The sequence below is a fragment of the Zonotrichia albicollis genome, chromosome 29 (genome assembly GCF_047830755.1).
Source record: "Zonotrichia albicollis isolate bZonAlb1 chromosome 29, bZonAlb1.hap1, whole genome shotgun sequence".
Lineage (NCBI taxonomy): Eukaryota > Metazoa > Chordata > Aves > Passeriformes > Passerellidae > Zonotrichia > Zonotrichia albicollis.
This window is the reverse complement of record NC_133847.1, coordinates 3,591,993-3,607,510: the sequence shown is the minus strand read 5'-3', so window position 1 is coordinate 3,607,510 and position 15,518 is coordinate 3,591,993. Positions and strand designations below refer to the sequence as shown.

At 40.2% G+C, this 15,518-nt stretch overlaps 1 protein-coding gene across 5 annotated transcripts in view; it reads left to right on the top strand.

The window, feature by feature from the left end:
- Positions 1-15,518, top strand: part of ARHGEF18 (Rho/Rac guanine nucleotide exchange factor 18) — a 52,348-nt gene that overhangs the window by 20,201 nt on the left and 16,629 nt on the right. For 3 of the 5 annotated variants that reach the window (XM_074528679.1, XM_014273623.3, XM_005496240.4), the window contains 8 exons: positions 6,572-6,639; positions 8,058-8,121; positions 10,941-11,085; positions 11,784-11,896; positions 12,056-12,196; positions 12,658-12,908; positions 13,685-13,810; positions 15,026-15,143. In XM_074528679.1, the coding sequence (XP_074384780.1) occupies positions 6,572-6,639; positions 8,058-8,121; positions 10,941-11,085; positions 11,784-11,896; positions 12,056-12,196; positions 12,658-12,908; positions 13,685-13,810; positions 15,026-15,143 (1,026 nt within the window). The remainder of the gene's footprint in view (positions 1-6,571; positions 6,640-8,057; positions 8,122-10,940; positions 11,086-11,783; positions 11,897-12,055; positions 12,197-12,657; positions 12,909-13,684; positions 13,811-15,025; positions 15,144-15,518) is intronic. The other 2 variants (XM_026798574.2, XM_014273625.3) reach the window with 1 other exon arrangement.

The following is a 15,518-nucleotide window of genomic DNA, read 5'->3' as shown; positions in this document are numbered from 1 at the left end:
AGCCTGTGTGAAACTCAGGCTCTCTTTATGCCACAGCTTGAGTCTGAGCATCCTTGTGATCATTATATATCCCGCACCCCGTCCTCTCGGTTATTGCACACATTGTGTGTGCTGCAGCGGCGAGAAAAGTCTGGGATTTGCGTGAAGAGACTTTAAATGCGTTAGGGAAAAAGTGTTGAAAACTTAAAATTGCGAAGACTGACCCATTTTAAATATTCCGCATCTCTGGCTCCTTGGGGAGAGGAGCGGGAGATGGTATCAGCGTAGCTTTTGTGTGCTGAAAGGAAACGCCAGCAGGAGCCAGGAGTGGTGATGGATTTTGGAGGAGGAGCAGGGAAACAGGCAGTGATTCGATCAAACAGCTTTCTGAGTGTTTCTGCTGCTGTGTTTGGGTTTGCTGCTCTAATAAATAAGCATAATTTCTGAATATTATTTGGAGATTTGGTGTATTACCAAGAGAAAAAAAGGCTGTTTCTTAGTTGCTTTTCACTCCCCTCTTAAGAGTGTTTTATGGCAGGCTTGTTTATTTGGCCCTTTTTGTTTAATTTTGTAAAGGTAATAGTTTCTCTTTGGCACGGTAAAATAAAAGAAACCCGTGAAACATGGCTCTGAGACAGAAGCCATCAGACATTGTGTGTTGTAGTTCCACCTACTGTTTACCTATGAAATATTTTAAATACCTTTTATGATTGTCATAGTTGCTGCTTCAGTTCTGTAGCGTAGACTGGGGGAAGGGTTCAGCGTGAGACAATTGAATTGAGACTCTTCTTTCTTTTAGGATAAATGCAGATTTTACTTGGCAATGTTTAAAAAACAAAAGTATCGGTTGTTTGTGTGTTTCTGTGCCTAAAGAAAACCCTGTGGCCGCCAGAATTTGCGCTGCTGGGAACCACAGAACCCCTCTCTCTGCTTCATCTGACTGATATTTTGACAATAAAACCAGATACAGTGAGCAAGTAATTATAGGTTGTTTTGGAGACAAAGAGGAATGCTCTAACAGGGAGGCTGAAACTTGATAATTTAGTGCTGTTGCTCTCTGGTGTGGACTGTCTCTGTTTCAGAATGTGAAGTATCTCATCTCCCTGTACCCTTCCAGTTTTTGGTTTCTGCCTCTGCATATTAGACAAGTGAGAAAACAAGTAAACACCGACCACTGGAGCCACTAGGACAAAAATTAAATCTGCTCCGAGTTCCTCAGGGTACCTGACCTGGATTTACCCAACACAGAAACTTCCTCGTGTTCCACTGAAACTCCTCCTCTTTCCTGAGAAGTCTGATCCCAGTCACTCTGCATTTTCTGGAATGCTGTGGTGGTTTGAGATGTTCCTTGGCCGTCATGCTGTGCATCTCTGTTTATAAATGCAGAGTTGATTATGTTCAGTGTTAATCATTCATATCATATCAGGGTTGTTTCCTTTGTCAGTTCAAGAGGGAGGAGTTCCCTGTGTGGTGTAAGGATGAGGAAGGAGGGAAGAGATTCTTTTTGATCCCTGAAGCATTGGACAGTTAAAAAGAGGGAAAAAAAATTAAAATTACTAATTCATAAGGAAGTAATTAATAAAATTACTAAAGTTTCATAAGGAAGCTATTTTGTCCTTGGCTCTTTTCAGCTGATTGGATTTCATAGGTGGTGAATATCCTTGAACTCCTTGTTCATTAGAAACACTCTTAAAGTCTGTCCCTGTTTGAACTTAGCTGCTTTAAAGTGGTTTGTTTTTAATCTGTCATTTAAAAAATAAACAAAAAATCTTTGAGATAAAGTCAATAGATGAATTTTAGATTAATCACAGCATTTTTGTCTGTGAGTTGTTGTTTGCAAATGGTCTTTTAAGAGTTATTTTATTGGGCAGTACCGTTCCAGACCAAAGGTCAGGGTCATAGTGCTCATAATGTCTGGTGAGTCATAGATTTGCCCTGGAAGCCAATTCTGGAAGACATTTATAGGACATTGGCAGTGTCTGATCCCCTGGAAGATATTCCAGCTGGGGGAAAATTTGTCTTTGCCTGCCCCTTTCCAGCCAGGTTTGTTGCCCTCTCCTGCTGTGAATGGGGTGATGCTTTTGGGTGTTGTAATGGCCAATAAAATGCTCCTGGGCTGTAAATGACTTTCTGTGAGCCATTGGGAAAACATCTCATTAATAAGGGAAATGTTTTTTATTATACCAGATTATAAATTCATTACCCTCAGCCATGAACAGGATCTTTTCTGATGTTTATGAGCCTTTTAGTCTTAAATATTTCTTTTCTGGTTGGTCCTTGCTTTAGTCACTCATTAGGTCATCTTTGGCACAGAGCCCTGCAAAATGCTTCAAGTGAGTGACGATCCCTGTAGTAAGCAGATCTGGGATAATGGGATGCTCCCAAAATTCTCAGCCTTGATTCCAAACCTGCTGATTAAAGGCCAGGAACAAACCTGGTGGGTTTGCTGAGTTTCCTGTTGTGGGGTTCAGGTGTAGCAGGGGTGCTCCTGCCCCATCCAGTCAAGGGGACCCAAATCCTTGGACCTTTTTCAGGTGTTGGCAGCACTGGCCAGAGCTGCAGCCCTCCTGCACAGTCTGTCTCAAGATGAAATTCTTCCTTTGGAGGGGCTGCTTTTCCCTGCCAAATTCATCTTCTTGCTGTTCTGTGAGTGATTGAGGGAGGAGAAGACAAGGAAGAGCCTGGCTGCAGTGCTCTGAGTTTTATCTCTGCTTTTCTCAGGAATATCTTCTGTGCCTCTCCCATTTGGGAAGAGCCTGCTGACAGAACCATTCTTTTTTATTTTTCTAATTTTTTTTTGGACCCTCCCAAATTCTTGATCTAAATAAGACCAAATTCTACTAATGTTAAATGCAAAAAAAAAAAAAAAATTTTGTCAGTTTGAGTTTACTGATGCTGCTTTACTCTGGATGACTGGAAAATACAGAAATCTGCTATTTCTGTACACTTCTTAGAGATCTGTTATTTCTTTACACCTGTAAACAACCCTTCATGTGTATTTTTGCCCTTACCTCCATGTGTGCAGGTTCCTGTCCCTTTTTTGCTGTCCCTCATTCTTCTCTTTGCTGTTTTTTCACCCCTGCAGTTCTCTGATACCATTTTCAGAGAGGCTTAATAAGAATGCAAAGTAATAATCATGAATGCAAAGTAATAATAATAAATGCAAAGTAATAATAATAAATGCAGAAATCTTACATGCTTTAAAAGGAAACCACAGCCACTGGTATTCAGAAGCTCCTCATCCTGAATTAGAGTGGCCTCCCTTCAGCACTGCAGAAATGTTGAATAGAGGAAGCTGGAGCATGTTTTAGAAAATTAATTATGCTTATAAAACAGTCTTCTGGCAGGTTTCAGATTTCTCTAACGTGGGCAAAAATAATGCCACTTTGAAATCATTAAATAAATGCATTTCAAATAGTCTCAGGGAGAATCAGGCCTTGGATTCAGCTGCAGTTTCCTGCAGCTTTTCTGTAGCATTTTGCTGTTTTCTAGCAAGTTCTGCACTGTTGTGTAAAGAACCTTTAGCAGTGGAGGGAAGTCATACCCAGCACTATGAGATATGTCAGCTGATTAAGTGAAAAATGCCTACTGAGAGTGCCACAAGCTGTTCTCTTTACCAGAGCAAGGGCATGATTTTAAAATTGAAATATGTTTTTAAGTGAGATCCCTGTTGCAGTTACCTTAACAAGGAACTTGAGCTTTTCAAGTGAAATTTGTCCTACTAATCATGGATAGGAAAACAATTACTGAATTTAATCACTGAAAATGGGTAAATGTTGGGGAATATGAATATTTAGTTGAAATTTGATGTTTCTAGATGATTATATTACAAATTCTAGATGAGTTATGATTTCAGGGCTGTGGGAAGGCAGTGGCTGCAGGAACCTGGGGCATCCATGGGGCTCCTGTTGTGCCCTGAGGGGACCCCATCTGTGAGCAGCTCTTGAATCCAAGCCAGCCTGACGTCATGGAGAATTTTCTCTGTTTCCTTTTGTGTGGTGATTTTTGTCCCACAGTTCGTTTCTTTGTCTCAGGAGAAAAGGGATTTCCATTGTCACCCCCTTGTTTGTTGTTGAGGCATGTCCTTTTACAAGCTCTGCGTTCCCTCGTGGTAGGTGGAGGCCTTATCATTGCTGAAATAATGAAAATATTTGTTATTCTCTACACAGTTTTAATAAGTGATAATTTTGATACATTTTTTCTCCTGCATTTGCAGAGGCACATACATTTGAAATTTAGATGTGGTGCCTTTTGGTTTGTGGCACAGGAATATCCCAAATAAGAGAAGCTGTGGGAGGTGGGAGTTTTTGTGGAGTTTTTTTTGTGTGTGTGTGACAGAACTCTGCACTTCATTTCCCACACTTGGGCAACTTGTATAACATGTGAGCATCTTGCAGGTCTGTGCACTCAGTTTTGGTTTTATATCTTTATTAATTTATTTGTGTTTAAAGCCAAGCAGGTATTTTAGTCTTCTTCTCTGGCTTTTGCTGAAATTATGAAAAACACAAATGAGCATCTCTAGGTTAGCCAGGAGCCTTAAAGCAGATCCCCAATCCTGGCACCAGGCAGGGGTGGTTCTGAAGGAACCTTAAATAGTTTTTCCTCTGTGCTTTAAACATAAACTGGATTTTCTCTAGCAGATATGATGTTCATCTTTCCAGTTTTGCTCAATTTCTCTTTTAAAGAGAGAACACTGTGTGTCTGGAAAAGGCAAATCTGGAAAAGGCAAATCCTGATGTGCTTTACTGAGTTGTTGGTGTCCTGCTTTGCTTTTGATGAAGGCTTGTTTTATAGATTGGCAAAAATGCTGCAGAAAATATTTGGCACTATCAGTTTCCCTTCCTGTTTTCCCAATAAGTAGTTATCAGGAGGTAAGAAAAAGGTGATTGGATTTTGTTATACTAGTATTATACTAGTAATAAGTATACTATAATATCTATAATATATATTATATATATATATATATGTATAATATATGTATAATATTACACTAGTAATATTATACTAGTAATAGCAAATCCTTTACTGAGTTGTTGGTGTCTGGAAAAGGCAAATCCTGGTGTTCTTTACTGAATTTGGTGTCTGGAAAAGGCAAATCCTGATGTCCTTTACTGAGTTGTTGGTGTCTGGAAAAGGCAAATCCTGATGTGCTTTACTGAGTTGTTGGTGTCCTGCTTTGCTTTTGATGAAGGCTTGTTTTATAGATTGGCAAAAATGCTGCAGAAAATATTTGGCACTATCAGTTTCCCTTCCTGTTTTCTCAATAAGTAGTTATCAGGAGGTAAAAAAAAGGAGATTGGATTTTATTATACTAGTAATACTAGTAATTACTAGTATTACACTAGTAATATTATACTAGTAATAGCAAATCCTTTACTGAGTTTGGTGTCTGGAAAAGGCAAATCCTGGTGTTCTTTACTGAGTTCCTGGTGTCTTGCTTTGCTTTTGATGAGAGATCTTGTTTTATAGATGGGCAGAAATGCTGCAGAAAATATTTGGCACTATCAGTTTCCCTTCCTGTTTTCTCAATAAGTAGTTATCAGGAGGTAAAAAAAAGGAGATTGGATTTTGTTATACTAGTATTATACTAGTAATTACTATAATATATATAATATATGTATATAATATATAATTATATATATATTATATATATATTATATATATATTATATATATTATACATATATAATATATATTATATATTATATATTATATATATATATTATATATATATTATATATGTATAATATTACACTAGTAATATTATACTAGTAATAGCAAATCCTTTACTGAGTTGTTGGTGTCTGGAAAAGGCAAATCCTGATGTTCTTTACTGAGTTTGGTGTCTGGAAAAGGCAAATCCTGATGTTCTTTACTGAATTTGGTGTCTGGAAAAGGCAAATCCTGGTGTTTTTTCTGAGTTGTTGGTGTCCTGCTTTGCTTCTGATGAAGGCTTGTTTTATAGATGGGCAAAAATGCTGCAGAAAATATTTGGCAGTATCAGTTTCCCTTCCTGTTTTCTCAGTTATCAGGAGGTAAAATAAAGGAGATTGGATTTTGTTAAACTAGTAATAGTTTTATGGCTTTTGGGTGAGAGGGCTGCTTTGGTGCCTGTATCTGGGAGCAATTCCTTTGTGCAGCTGGAAGGGTGGTGATGCTTCTTGTGGTGCTGGTAATGCTCTGATGGTTCTGGAGGATGTTTTGATCTTGAATTTACTGCAGTTGCTGCAACAGTCCATGCAGAGAGGCAGCTCTTCCTGGGGAGCCAAAGAATTGCTGCCCCCTCGATTGGGATCAGTTCTGGATGGAGAGACATGGAAATGTCCTGTGCAAAATGAGGAAAGCTGCTCCTGCATTCCAGAGTGGCTCTGGGTTCTTGTGTGTGTGAATTGCACTCAGTGCTGCAGTCTCAGTGAAGAAACTCAAGTTTGGTATGAAATCCAGAGCAGAGCATGCACAGCAAGGATGCTTGCCACAACACCTGAGCTTACTCTGCACCTCTTCCAAAATTAAGATCCTTTATGTGCCATTATTCCTTTCCCTAGACAGGAAAGAAGAATAATTAAGACTTTTTGTGTGTGTGTGCATTGCAGATTGTGCAGTGAATGTCCACAAGAACTGCAAGAATTTGCTGACTGAATGCAGCAGCATCAGACCCAAGGTGGGCTTTAACATTTATTCTTTTATAATAACAGTTATTATTTGACATGATAAGTTCAATTTATTTCAGTGGTTTGATTTACATCAGTACAGGATCTTGCCCTACATCTTTGAGGCATTGAGTAGTTACTAACTTGTTATTATAGTAATTAATGATAGAGTGTGGAGGGAAATTAAAGTGAAACATTTTACTGCTATACTGTGAAGTCCTTAGCCTGTGTCCCAAACTGTGACTAACCCTAAGAGTGCTCAAACTTTTTGAGGAATATAATTGAATTATATGGTACCTTTAAATGTTCTGTCCTCTCAAAAAACTGATGGAAGAGCATGAAGGGTGGAGGGGAATCTGGTTGTAACAGTTGCATTTTATTTCTAAGCTGGAAAATGCAGAATAAGTGATTTCATTTGGGAACTATGATGAACTTGGTCTTGCTATGCTGTTTATTTTTTATCTCTGTCACCATGGTGCCTGTGATTGCATGCAAGGTCAAGGTTGTTTCACACAGATGTCTATCTGTTGGGTTTTTTGTTCTGGTATTGGTTTTGGAAATCATTTCCTCCTCCTTATAACTAATAATACTTGAGGGAGTTTTAGTTTGTTTTAACCTGCAAGTGCTGATGATTTCAGAGGCTGATAGCAGATCAGGGAGTTGTGAGGGGGAAAAGAGAGAGCAGAGCAGCTCAGAGCTGAGCAATCAGAGGTTAGAGGAAGTGTGTTCAGCCATTGGTGATATGGAATGTAACTCTTCTGAGGGCAGAAATGTTCTTGTGGGGGTTTTGATATATCATTTCAAACATCTCAGGGCATTGTGAATTTTCCTTTTAAAACAAAAACTTCACTTGCTGTGCTGCTTTCCTTTCCACTCTTCACCACCACCCAAAACTTCATGCTTGAATCAGCCCTGACAAACCACTCCTGAGGAGAGCAGGGAGGGAGTGGTGGCACAAAACGGGGTATTAAAATGGTTTTTAATATCCTAGTGTTGCAAGAAGGACAAAGTTTAGCAAAGATTACCAAAGACACAATTTGAAATGGACAATCTGAATTTTGGTTGAAAGTGGCTGGATTAGTTTAGTCAGTATTGCTAGAAACTAAACTACAGCAAATTGAAGGCTGTCAGCATGAAGGGGTTGCTTTCATCTCATAAATTAATTATCATAGCTTTAATTCAGCTGTACTTTCAGTTTTGGTTCTATTTCATTCAGATTTATACTTTGTGGAATTTAATACAAAGTGTTAATGTCTCTATGTCATTCATCTGACACATGAAAAAATCAAAGCTGTTATTGTGTTAAATCTTTTATATTCTCAGTGAACATCTTCACTTACAGTTAATGCTATGGGATGGGAAAAATCTGATTCATTTTGCACTGAAAGTCTGGTGTGGATGTGTAAGAATATTGTATTTTTTCCTATAGCAGAAAGATTTGCAGCACAGACCTTCTGGATCTCCACAAAGTTCGCCCCAGTGCATTTCCCCAGGTTTGTACTAAAGAATGATTTCTGTGCTCAAGGCTTATCTGTTCAATTGCATTTTTTTTTCTTTAATATGTTTTAAAGGCTATACACGGTGTGTTATTGAAGTATAGAGAAGGTCTCTTTTAATAAGATGGTTTCATTTTTTTTTCTATTGGGAATGGCTTAGAGGCTCCTGGCAATCTCCTGTGTGTTTTTATCTTTTTATCTTTTTATTTTTCTTTATACCTTCTTGCTGTGTAACCTCAAAATATCATGGTGAAAAGGGATCAATAAGCTCGTTTTTCATTGATTGTCTATTCTCTGGCCTCTGAAAAGACTAGAACTGTGAACTTTGTTTTACATCAGATTTTCATAATTGTCTATTTAAAACTTGCCTGCAGCTAGTGGTTGCTAGAAATCTCTAAGACAAGCTAGCACTAATGGTCTAAACATAAATCTTTGTTGAAACAAAATGAGGAAAAAGGATCTGGGAGGAAAAAAAAAAACCAAGAAGAAAGAGCATCTGTGCAGCATAGGCTTTGAAATATCTTTTTGCTCCAGGAAGAGACCATCCCAGTCACAGGTGTATTAAATGGCATTTTAATTTTCCAAGATGTTACATTAAGAGAGGAGGTGAGTGTCAAACACAGCTGTCTTGGATGTCTGAGCACCACTCTGGGTGTTTTCAGGTACCATTTGCATTGCAAGGTCTCCTCTTCATGAAATGACTCTCCCCAAGAGGCAGCACAGGAGATAATTGTTATGGAGATAAGTGGCTGCTTGCATTACCCAGAATGGGTCTGTGCATTCAGGAGAAAGGGCAGGGACTAAAATAAGAAGCAAGGGCTGATGGCAGTGGAGAAGTTGTCTGTAGGGCTGGAGTGTGTGAGGGGAGCAGCGATCGATGTGGGCACAGCAGTGTGCAGACAGTGCTAATTGAACTCAGAAAATGGCTTGTGGGCCAGGCAGCCTCTGCTAGGCAGCCTGTACTCATTTTCCTTGCACAAAAGCAGGAGCTGGAAATTAAAGGAACAGCTAATAGCCTGGGCATTGTATGTTGTTGGCCACAGCATAACCCTGCAGACTGCAGTGGCTAGCAAAAAAACCCCAAAGATATTGTCTCAATGGAAAAGAAAAATTCATTTTTAGAGAGGTATAAACTGTGCTGTGTGTCCCCATCCCTGTCCCCTTGAGGTTTTTAGGACTGGCCTGTCCTTGTGTAACAGAACTTTATGTTCCTGACTTGAGGAGCACAGAAAGAGAACTTGATGGCAAATAATTTCAATATTTCCCCAAATGGAAACACAGGGACATTGGTTATTAAGCCTTTGTTTAAGAAACCTGACTGGGCAAATCTTTCAGATATTTAATTAGTCTCCTTTTGGAGATGGAAAGGACTCAGTTTACCCAGTTTGTTAGACTGATAACATACTGTAGCCAGGAGCTTTCAAACCCAAATTGGTTCTGGGAAAAACATTTCCAGCAGGAAAAGATGTGGTGATATAATTTCTGTGAAATGTCATTGATGAGACCTCCCCTGCAGCCCCAAAACAATTCCTCTGTCAATGAAGATTAAATGAGAGAGAAGCAGGTATAGAGCAGGGATATGAAAAAATGTGGAAAAACCTGTTTCATGACAAGAACCACAAATACCTTGGTTTAACTGCGCTTCACTGAGAAGGCAGAAGTGAAAGAGAGAATTCTTGGTGAAGGTACACCAAGGAGGGCAGGCTGGAAAGGGGAACTTTTAGGGCTGGGTGGACAGGAGTGTTTTTGCTAGAAAAGTGAGGCATAATCCTTATTTGGGAACTGGAGACCCCTTGAGCTGCTCCAGCAGCAGCCCCTGGTCCAGGGAGAGGAGCTGGGTCTGTCCCTGCAGTGACAGAGCCCAGGGATCTCTCAGATCCCACTCCCATGTCCTTAAAAGCTCTCTGAAAAAGGGCAGCCACAGACCTTGGCAGGGATCAATTCTAGAGATTGTCTGGCTGAGTCTTCATCTTTGACTCCCCTGAAGCTCCTTTTTTAAAAGGATGTATTTTGTCTCCCGTTCCTTATCATTTATTACAGACATTAGTACTAAATAATTGTATCCATTTTTTATAAGTCTATTACAGGCTCCCACATATTGTGTAATAGTGATTAAAGTTTCAAATATCTTTCCAGTTCATAGTCTGTCTAGATTTAAAAAGCATTAAAAAGCTGCAGTATTAAAATTAAATTTAGCTCAGGTATCTATTATTTGCAGTGTGTGTGCATGCAGATATAAATTGCTGTGAGCATTAAGCATTGCAAAGAACTTGTGGGTTTTTTTCTGTGATCTCTGATTTTCCTTGTTTGCCATGAAATGTTCTGTGCCCTTATACGGTGGGGTGTGAATAATTGTGTGTAGGTTCTGGTGTTTTACTAAAGGAGAAGATACTTTGCAATTTCCACACTAAATGGGCACAGTAGGGACCAATTTCCTGCACTTCAGACCTGCTGATTTAGCCAATACAGTAAGTTAAGTGGCAGCTTTACATTTCTAGAAGGATCACAGGTAGTATAAAAACAGAGCATCTCTGGGGCCACTTTACTGTGCCAGGTCTGAGGGCAGCCAGTGGCGAGCATGGGGAATACAAATTCAAAAAGCAGCGGCAGAAGCAATGCCATTCCAGCTCACCCCGAGCTGTCTTTTTGTGGTTCCTTTTCAAGAAAATGGAATGAGAATGTTTTTTTGGACAACGAGCTGCTGACATCCAAGATCCTGTCAGTTCTGCGGCCGCATTCAGAGCGAGGGCTGCGAGCAGGCGAGCTGCAGTGCACGCCTCATTTTCTCAGCACCAATTCCATTTTTGCCTCTTTAGCCACTTCTCTGAAGGAGCAGCCCCGAAGTCTCCTCCTGGGAGCGGATGGCACCCCAGCCCTGTCCCGCAACCTCGGGATGACTATCGCCCAAAGGGGACATTCCCAGCCTTCACTGAACGCTGCTGGAGCTGTTAACAAATTTGGGTGAGTAAAATGCTTCTCTTCTAATCCTCTGGCTTCACATGTCCCCAGTGTAAAAAGAAAAATGAGAATTCACGTTGTGTTTTCAAGCTCAAAGAGTTTTATTGAGTTTTAATTTGGAAAGTTTTTTTTTTTTTCCTTTCTTTTTATCTTTAATCCCTCTGTCCTGTGTAAAATACTGCAGTATTTGAGTGTTTCTGTCCTGGATGTATTTGTCTTGAGAACTGCTGTGAAATTCAGTGATCTCCTCCGAGTTCAGCTATTCTAGGCTGGGCTGGTGCTGGCTGGTGTAGGAGGCAGCAGTGTTTTAAATTGCTGAATACCTTCATTAAAATAGTAGGCAAACTCAAGGCTATCTGCTGTTTTAAGTAGCTATTTACTTTTGATGTGCCCCAGTTATACTCCCTTCCCAGTGAAAGTGCCCTTTGTACTCTGAACTGGCTGCGGCTTGTCACCAGGTGATGTCCTTGTAAACTGTCATACCAGAAGTTACAAGCTTTGCTCATGCTGCTCTAATTAAACTGCAGTATTTCAGCGTTGGAGTTGCTAAATTAATTTCACTGTTTGAAGAGTGCAGTGATATCTCTTATTTATTTATTGTAAGATAATTGCACTGTAGTTTAGGGAAGATGCTTGTTGAAGAAGTTGGACTTTTTAAATTTTATTTTAATTGTTCTGGTCTAATTTTTTTGGCCATTTAGGCTAATTTCAGGAGACATGGATGAAGGGGATTCAGGCTTTGTAAAATTTAAGCAGACTTCAGATGACGTTATCTCGCTTGCACCTTCAACAACAGACTCCATTTTTCTGGAAGGTATGGAATTTCTGTGCTTTTCAGGATTGTTATGCAACTTCTCCCATGGGTTTGAAAGCAGCATTGAGGTGTTTTTCCCCTTGTTGTTACTGATGGTAAACAGAGATATGGTGAGAAACAGTTGAATAATAATTGAAATTGAATGTGCTTTTGGTCTAGATGCATATTCTGTGTCCCTCCGGAGTGAAATAGAAACAGATGCTCATGAGTTTGAGGCAGAGTCTTGGAGTCTTGCAGTGGAACAGCCTTATGCAAAAAGGCAAAGGAAAGATGTTATCAAAAGGCAAGATGTCATTTATGGTAAGAGTATTTGTTATTCTTAAAGCTTTTTCTGTTTCGTAGTGCCCACTGTTGTGATACAAAGCAGAAATCATTTTTGTTGGTTCCCATTTTGACTTGTGCTGGAAAACTAAAACTGAGTGAGGATTTTGGAGTCTGTTACCTGCATTAAAGTGTGTAATTCCTTGTGTGAGTGCCTTTAAGCATGCCATGGGTTTCAGCAGGGCTCTGTAAGCAGCAAAGCCCAGCTGTACAATTGGGGAACAGCCCAGCTGCCACTGGGAGATGTCCTTAAATAAGCAGGGTCAGTCACTGCTGGGCTGGGACATTAGCAAGGCAAATTTAAGAGCTTCACATGAGTGATGCAAAGACTGTAGTGAGGAAGATGATGGTGGCTTTCAGACTCTGCTCTTCTGTCTCCCTGCTCACTGCACAGCTTATAAATGACTTTTGATTTTATTTCTGTATTTCACCTTGCCCAGAACTAATGCAGACTGAAATGCACCACGTTAGGACACTGAAAATAATGCTGAAGGTGTACTCCAGAGCCATGAGAGAGGAGCTGCAGTTCTCACATGCAGTCATCAACAAGCTCTTTCCCTGTGTGGATGAGCTGCTGGAGATGCACGGGCAGTTCCTGCTGCAGCTGAAGGAGAGACGGAAGGAATCCTTGGAAGAGGGCAGTGACCGAAATTATATAATCCAGAACATTGGAGACCTCTTGGTAAAACAGGTGTGAACTCAATCCTGCCAATGATCTTGACACTCTAGAGCTTCTAAAAAGCTACCTGTGAGGGTAAAGTTGTGTGATGCAAAGATTGATTTCATCCTGGTTTATGGTTCTCTTCCCAGTTAATGTGGGAGCATGACTCTCAGGAATAATTCTAGTCACAAGTAACATGAAATGGTCATTAAATGTTCTTTGGGCATGCATATATATACCATATACCTTGTGGGATATGTGGCTTGTTTGCTTCTATTTTTCATCTATTCCAAGAGTAAAATAATATATTCCTAGTGTCCATTCCAGATTTGACTCTCCTTCAGATAAAGCCAAACTTCTTCATTCTGATCTTTTAAAAATACAGTCAGGATCCTTTGGAATCATGGCAGTTTTAGTCAGGATCCTTTGGAATCATGGCAGTTTTAGTCAGGATCCTTTGAAATCATGGCAGTTTTAGCACCATCCTGGCATGGAGTGGGTGCAACAATTTCTATCATATATCCTGACCATTTTTTTTACCCTTCATATTTTGCAGTTCACAGACTTTTTAAGTGCAGAGATCCAGAAATCCTTTTTTTGAAATTCTCATAATTACAACCATCATTTAATGTTTGGTTATCTTGTGGTATTCCAAGCCCTCACATGTCACACTGCATAAACGTCTCATTTCTGGTACAGAAGAAATTAAAATAAATGTTTTAGAAACTATATTGGACCTGGAGTTTATAGTGGAGGTTAGTTTGCTCTGCATGATTCATGTCTTTCATTCTTCTATTTCCAATCAGTTTTCAGGTGAAAATGGGGAGAGAATGAAAGAAAAATATGGTGTATTCTGTTGTGGACACAATGAAGCTGTCAGCCATTACAAAGACCTGCTCCAAAGCAATAAAAAGTTCCAAAACTTAATAAAGGTAAACAATAACCAGAAGTCTCCTATTCTGACTATGCAAAATATACTTCACTGCTTTGGGCTTTGTTTTGTACTTGAAGTTCCCTCAGATGTGAATGAGCAGGGTTAGAGGCATATTCTCATTATTTGGTGGGTTGTGAGCTTCTTGTATTTTAGATCTTTTGAGCTACTTGGAGACAAAAGCACAATTAGGAAGTGTTACATTTGAGGCAGGCTCTTGAGAGCACCCAGGACTGGGGAATAGAGTATTTGTTCAATTCAGGGCTCTGTCCTGCTGTGTGGCCATCAGGATAAATTGCTTTGTTAATAAATTAAATCAAATCAATGATAAATGCTGTTGATGAGCTGCTGTAGGAAAAGCAGAGACTCTTAGTCAGGTTTTGCTCACGCCATCATCTTTCCAAAGGCAGAAGATTCACTCCAGGGTGGTTTGCTGCACACTCTGATGTGCAGTTAATAGGAAGGGCTGAAGAGACACAGACCAAGTGGAAGCTGTAACCTGAATCTCAGGTGGCTTTGCAGAGGCCTAAATATTCTCATTTTCCAGTCACCAGTAAGTGATACTGTGTGAACTTTCCAGCTTAGCTCTGTACTTACAGCTCGTCTTAGCCTTTAAAGTGAGAGCCCTTCACTTCCAAGGAGCTAAATAAGTGACCAGAGTTTTAAAACATTTAGCCTCAATCCTTGTAGAGAGAGATCTTGGTGCTGTGTTCTCCTGCTGCCAGGTGTGTGCTGTACCTGCAGTCAGATTAACTGGTGCTTTACAGTCCTCCCTTTCTCATCAGGAATGTGCTTCTGTAGGTCAGGCTATAGGGGAGCATACAGTGGTAAAATAAACACTTAATTCCTTCATTATTGATTTAATTTGACTGGTAGGTGGTTAGGTCTGATTTTAAAACCACAGAACTTTTCTATGTATTTATGGTCTGACCCTGTTATGATATGTGATCAGTTAGCAACAGGCAGACAGTTCAGATTTGGGAGTTTCCCTAATTGACTCCACATTTAGTTAACAGTAGTTGAAAACAGTACCTGAGATATTTTCCAGTAATAAAGACAAATTTTGAATGTTATCAGGATTAGTAGAAGAGTGCAGCTAATTTCATGGTGCTGTGTCTAAGGTGCAGAAGTGTTTTGGGGCAGAAGGCATGAGAATGGAGAGGGAGTTAGAAGAGCTCCATGCTCAATGGTGTGACGAGTTTCTCTTGTTTTCTAGAAAATTGGGAACTGCTCCATTGTGAGGAGGTTGGGAGTGCAGGAGTGCATCCTCCTGGTCACCCAGCGCATCACCAAGTACCCAGTGCTGCTGGAGAGGATCATCCAGAACACAGAAGGTGGGATGGCTCCTCACAGTTGGCTCTTGGTCCTTTTTCTGCCATGTTTTGCATGTTCTTACCTCAGACAGGCTGTTACCTGCTTGCTCACTTCTCTGTTGGCTGATGATGCCAGATCAGTCTCACCTCAGAGGGTCAAGAGAATCAGAATGGTTTGGGTTGGACCTTGAATTTCATCTCATTCCACCCCCTTGCCATGGGCAGGGACACCTGCCACTATCCCAGGTTGCTGCAAGCCCCATCCAGCCTGGCCTTGAACACTTCAAAAATAAAATAAATGACAATGACCTGCCACAGCTTCTCTGGGCACCCTGTGCCAGGGCCTACCCACCCTCACAGTGAGGAATTTCTTCCCAATATCCCATCTAACCCTGC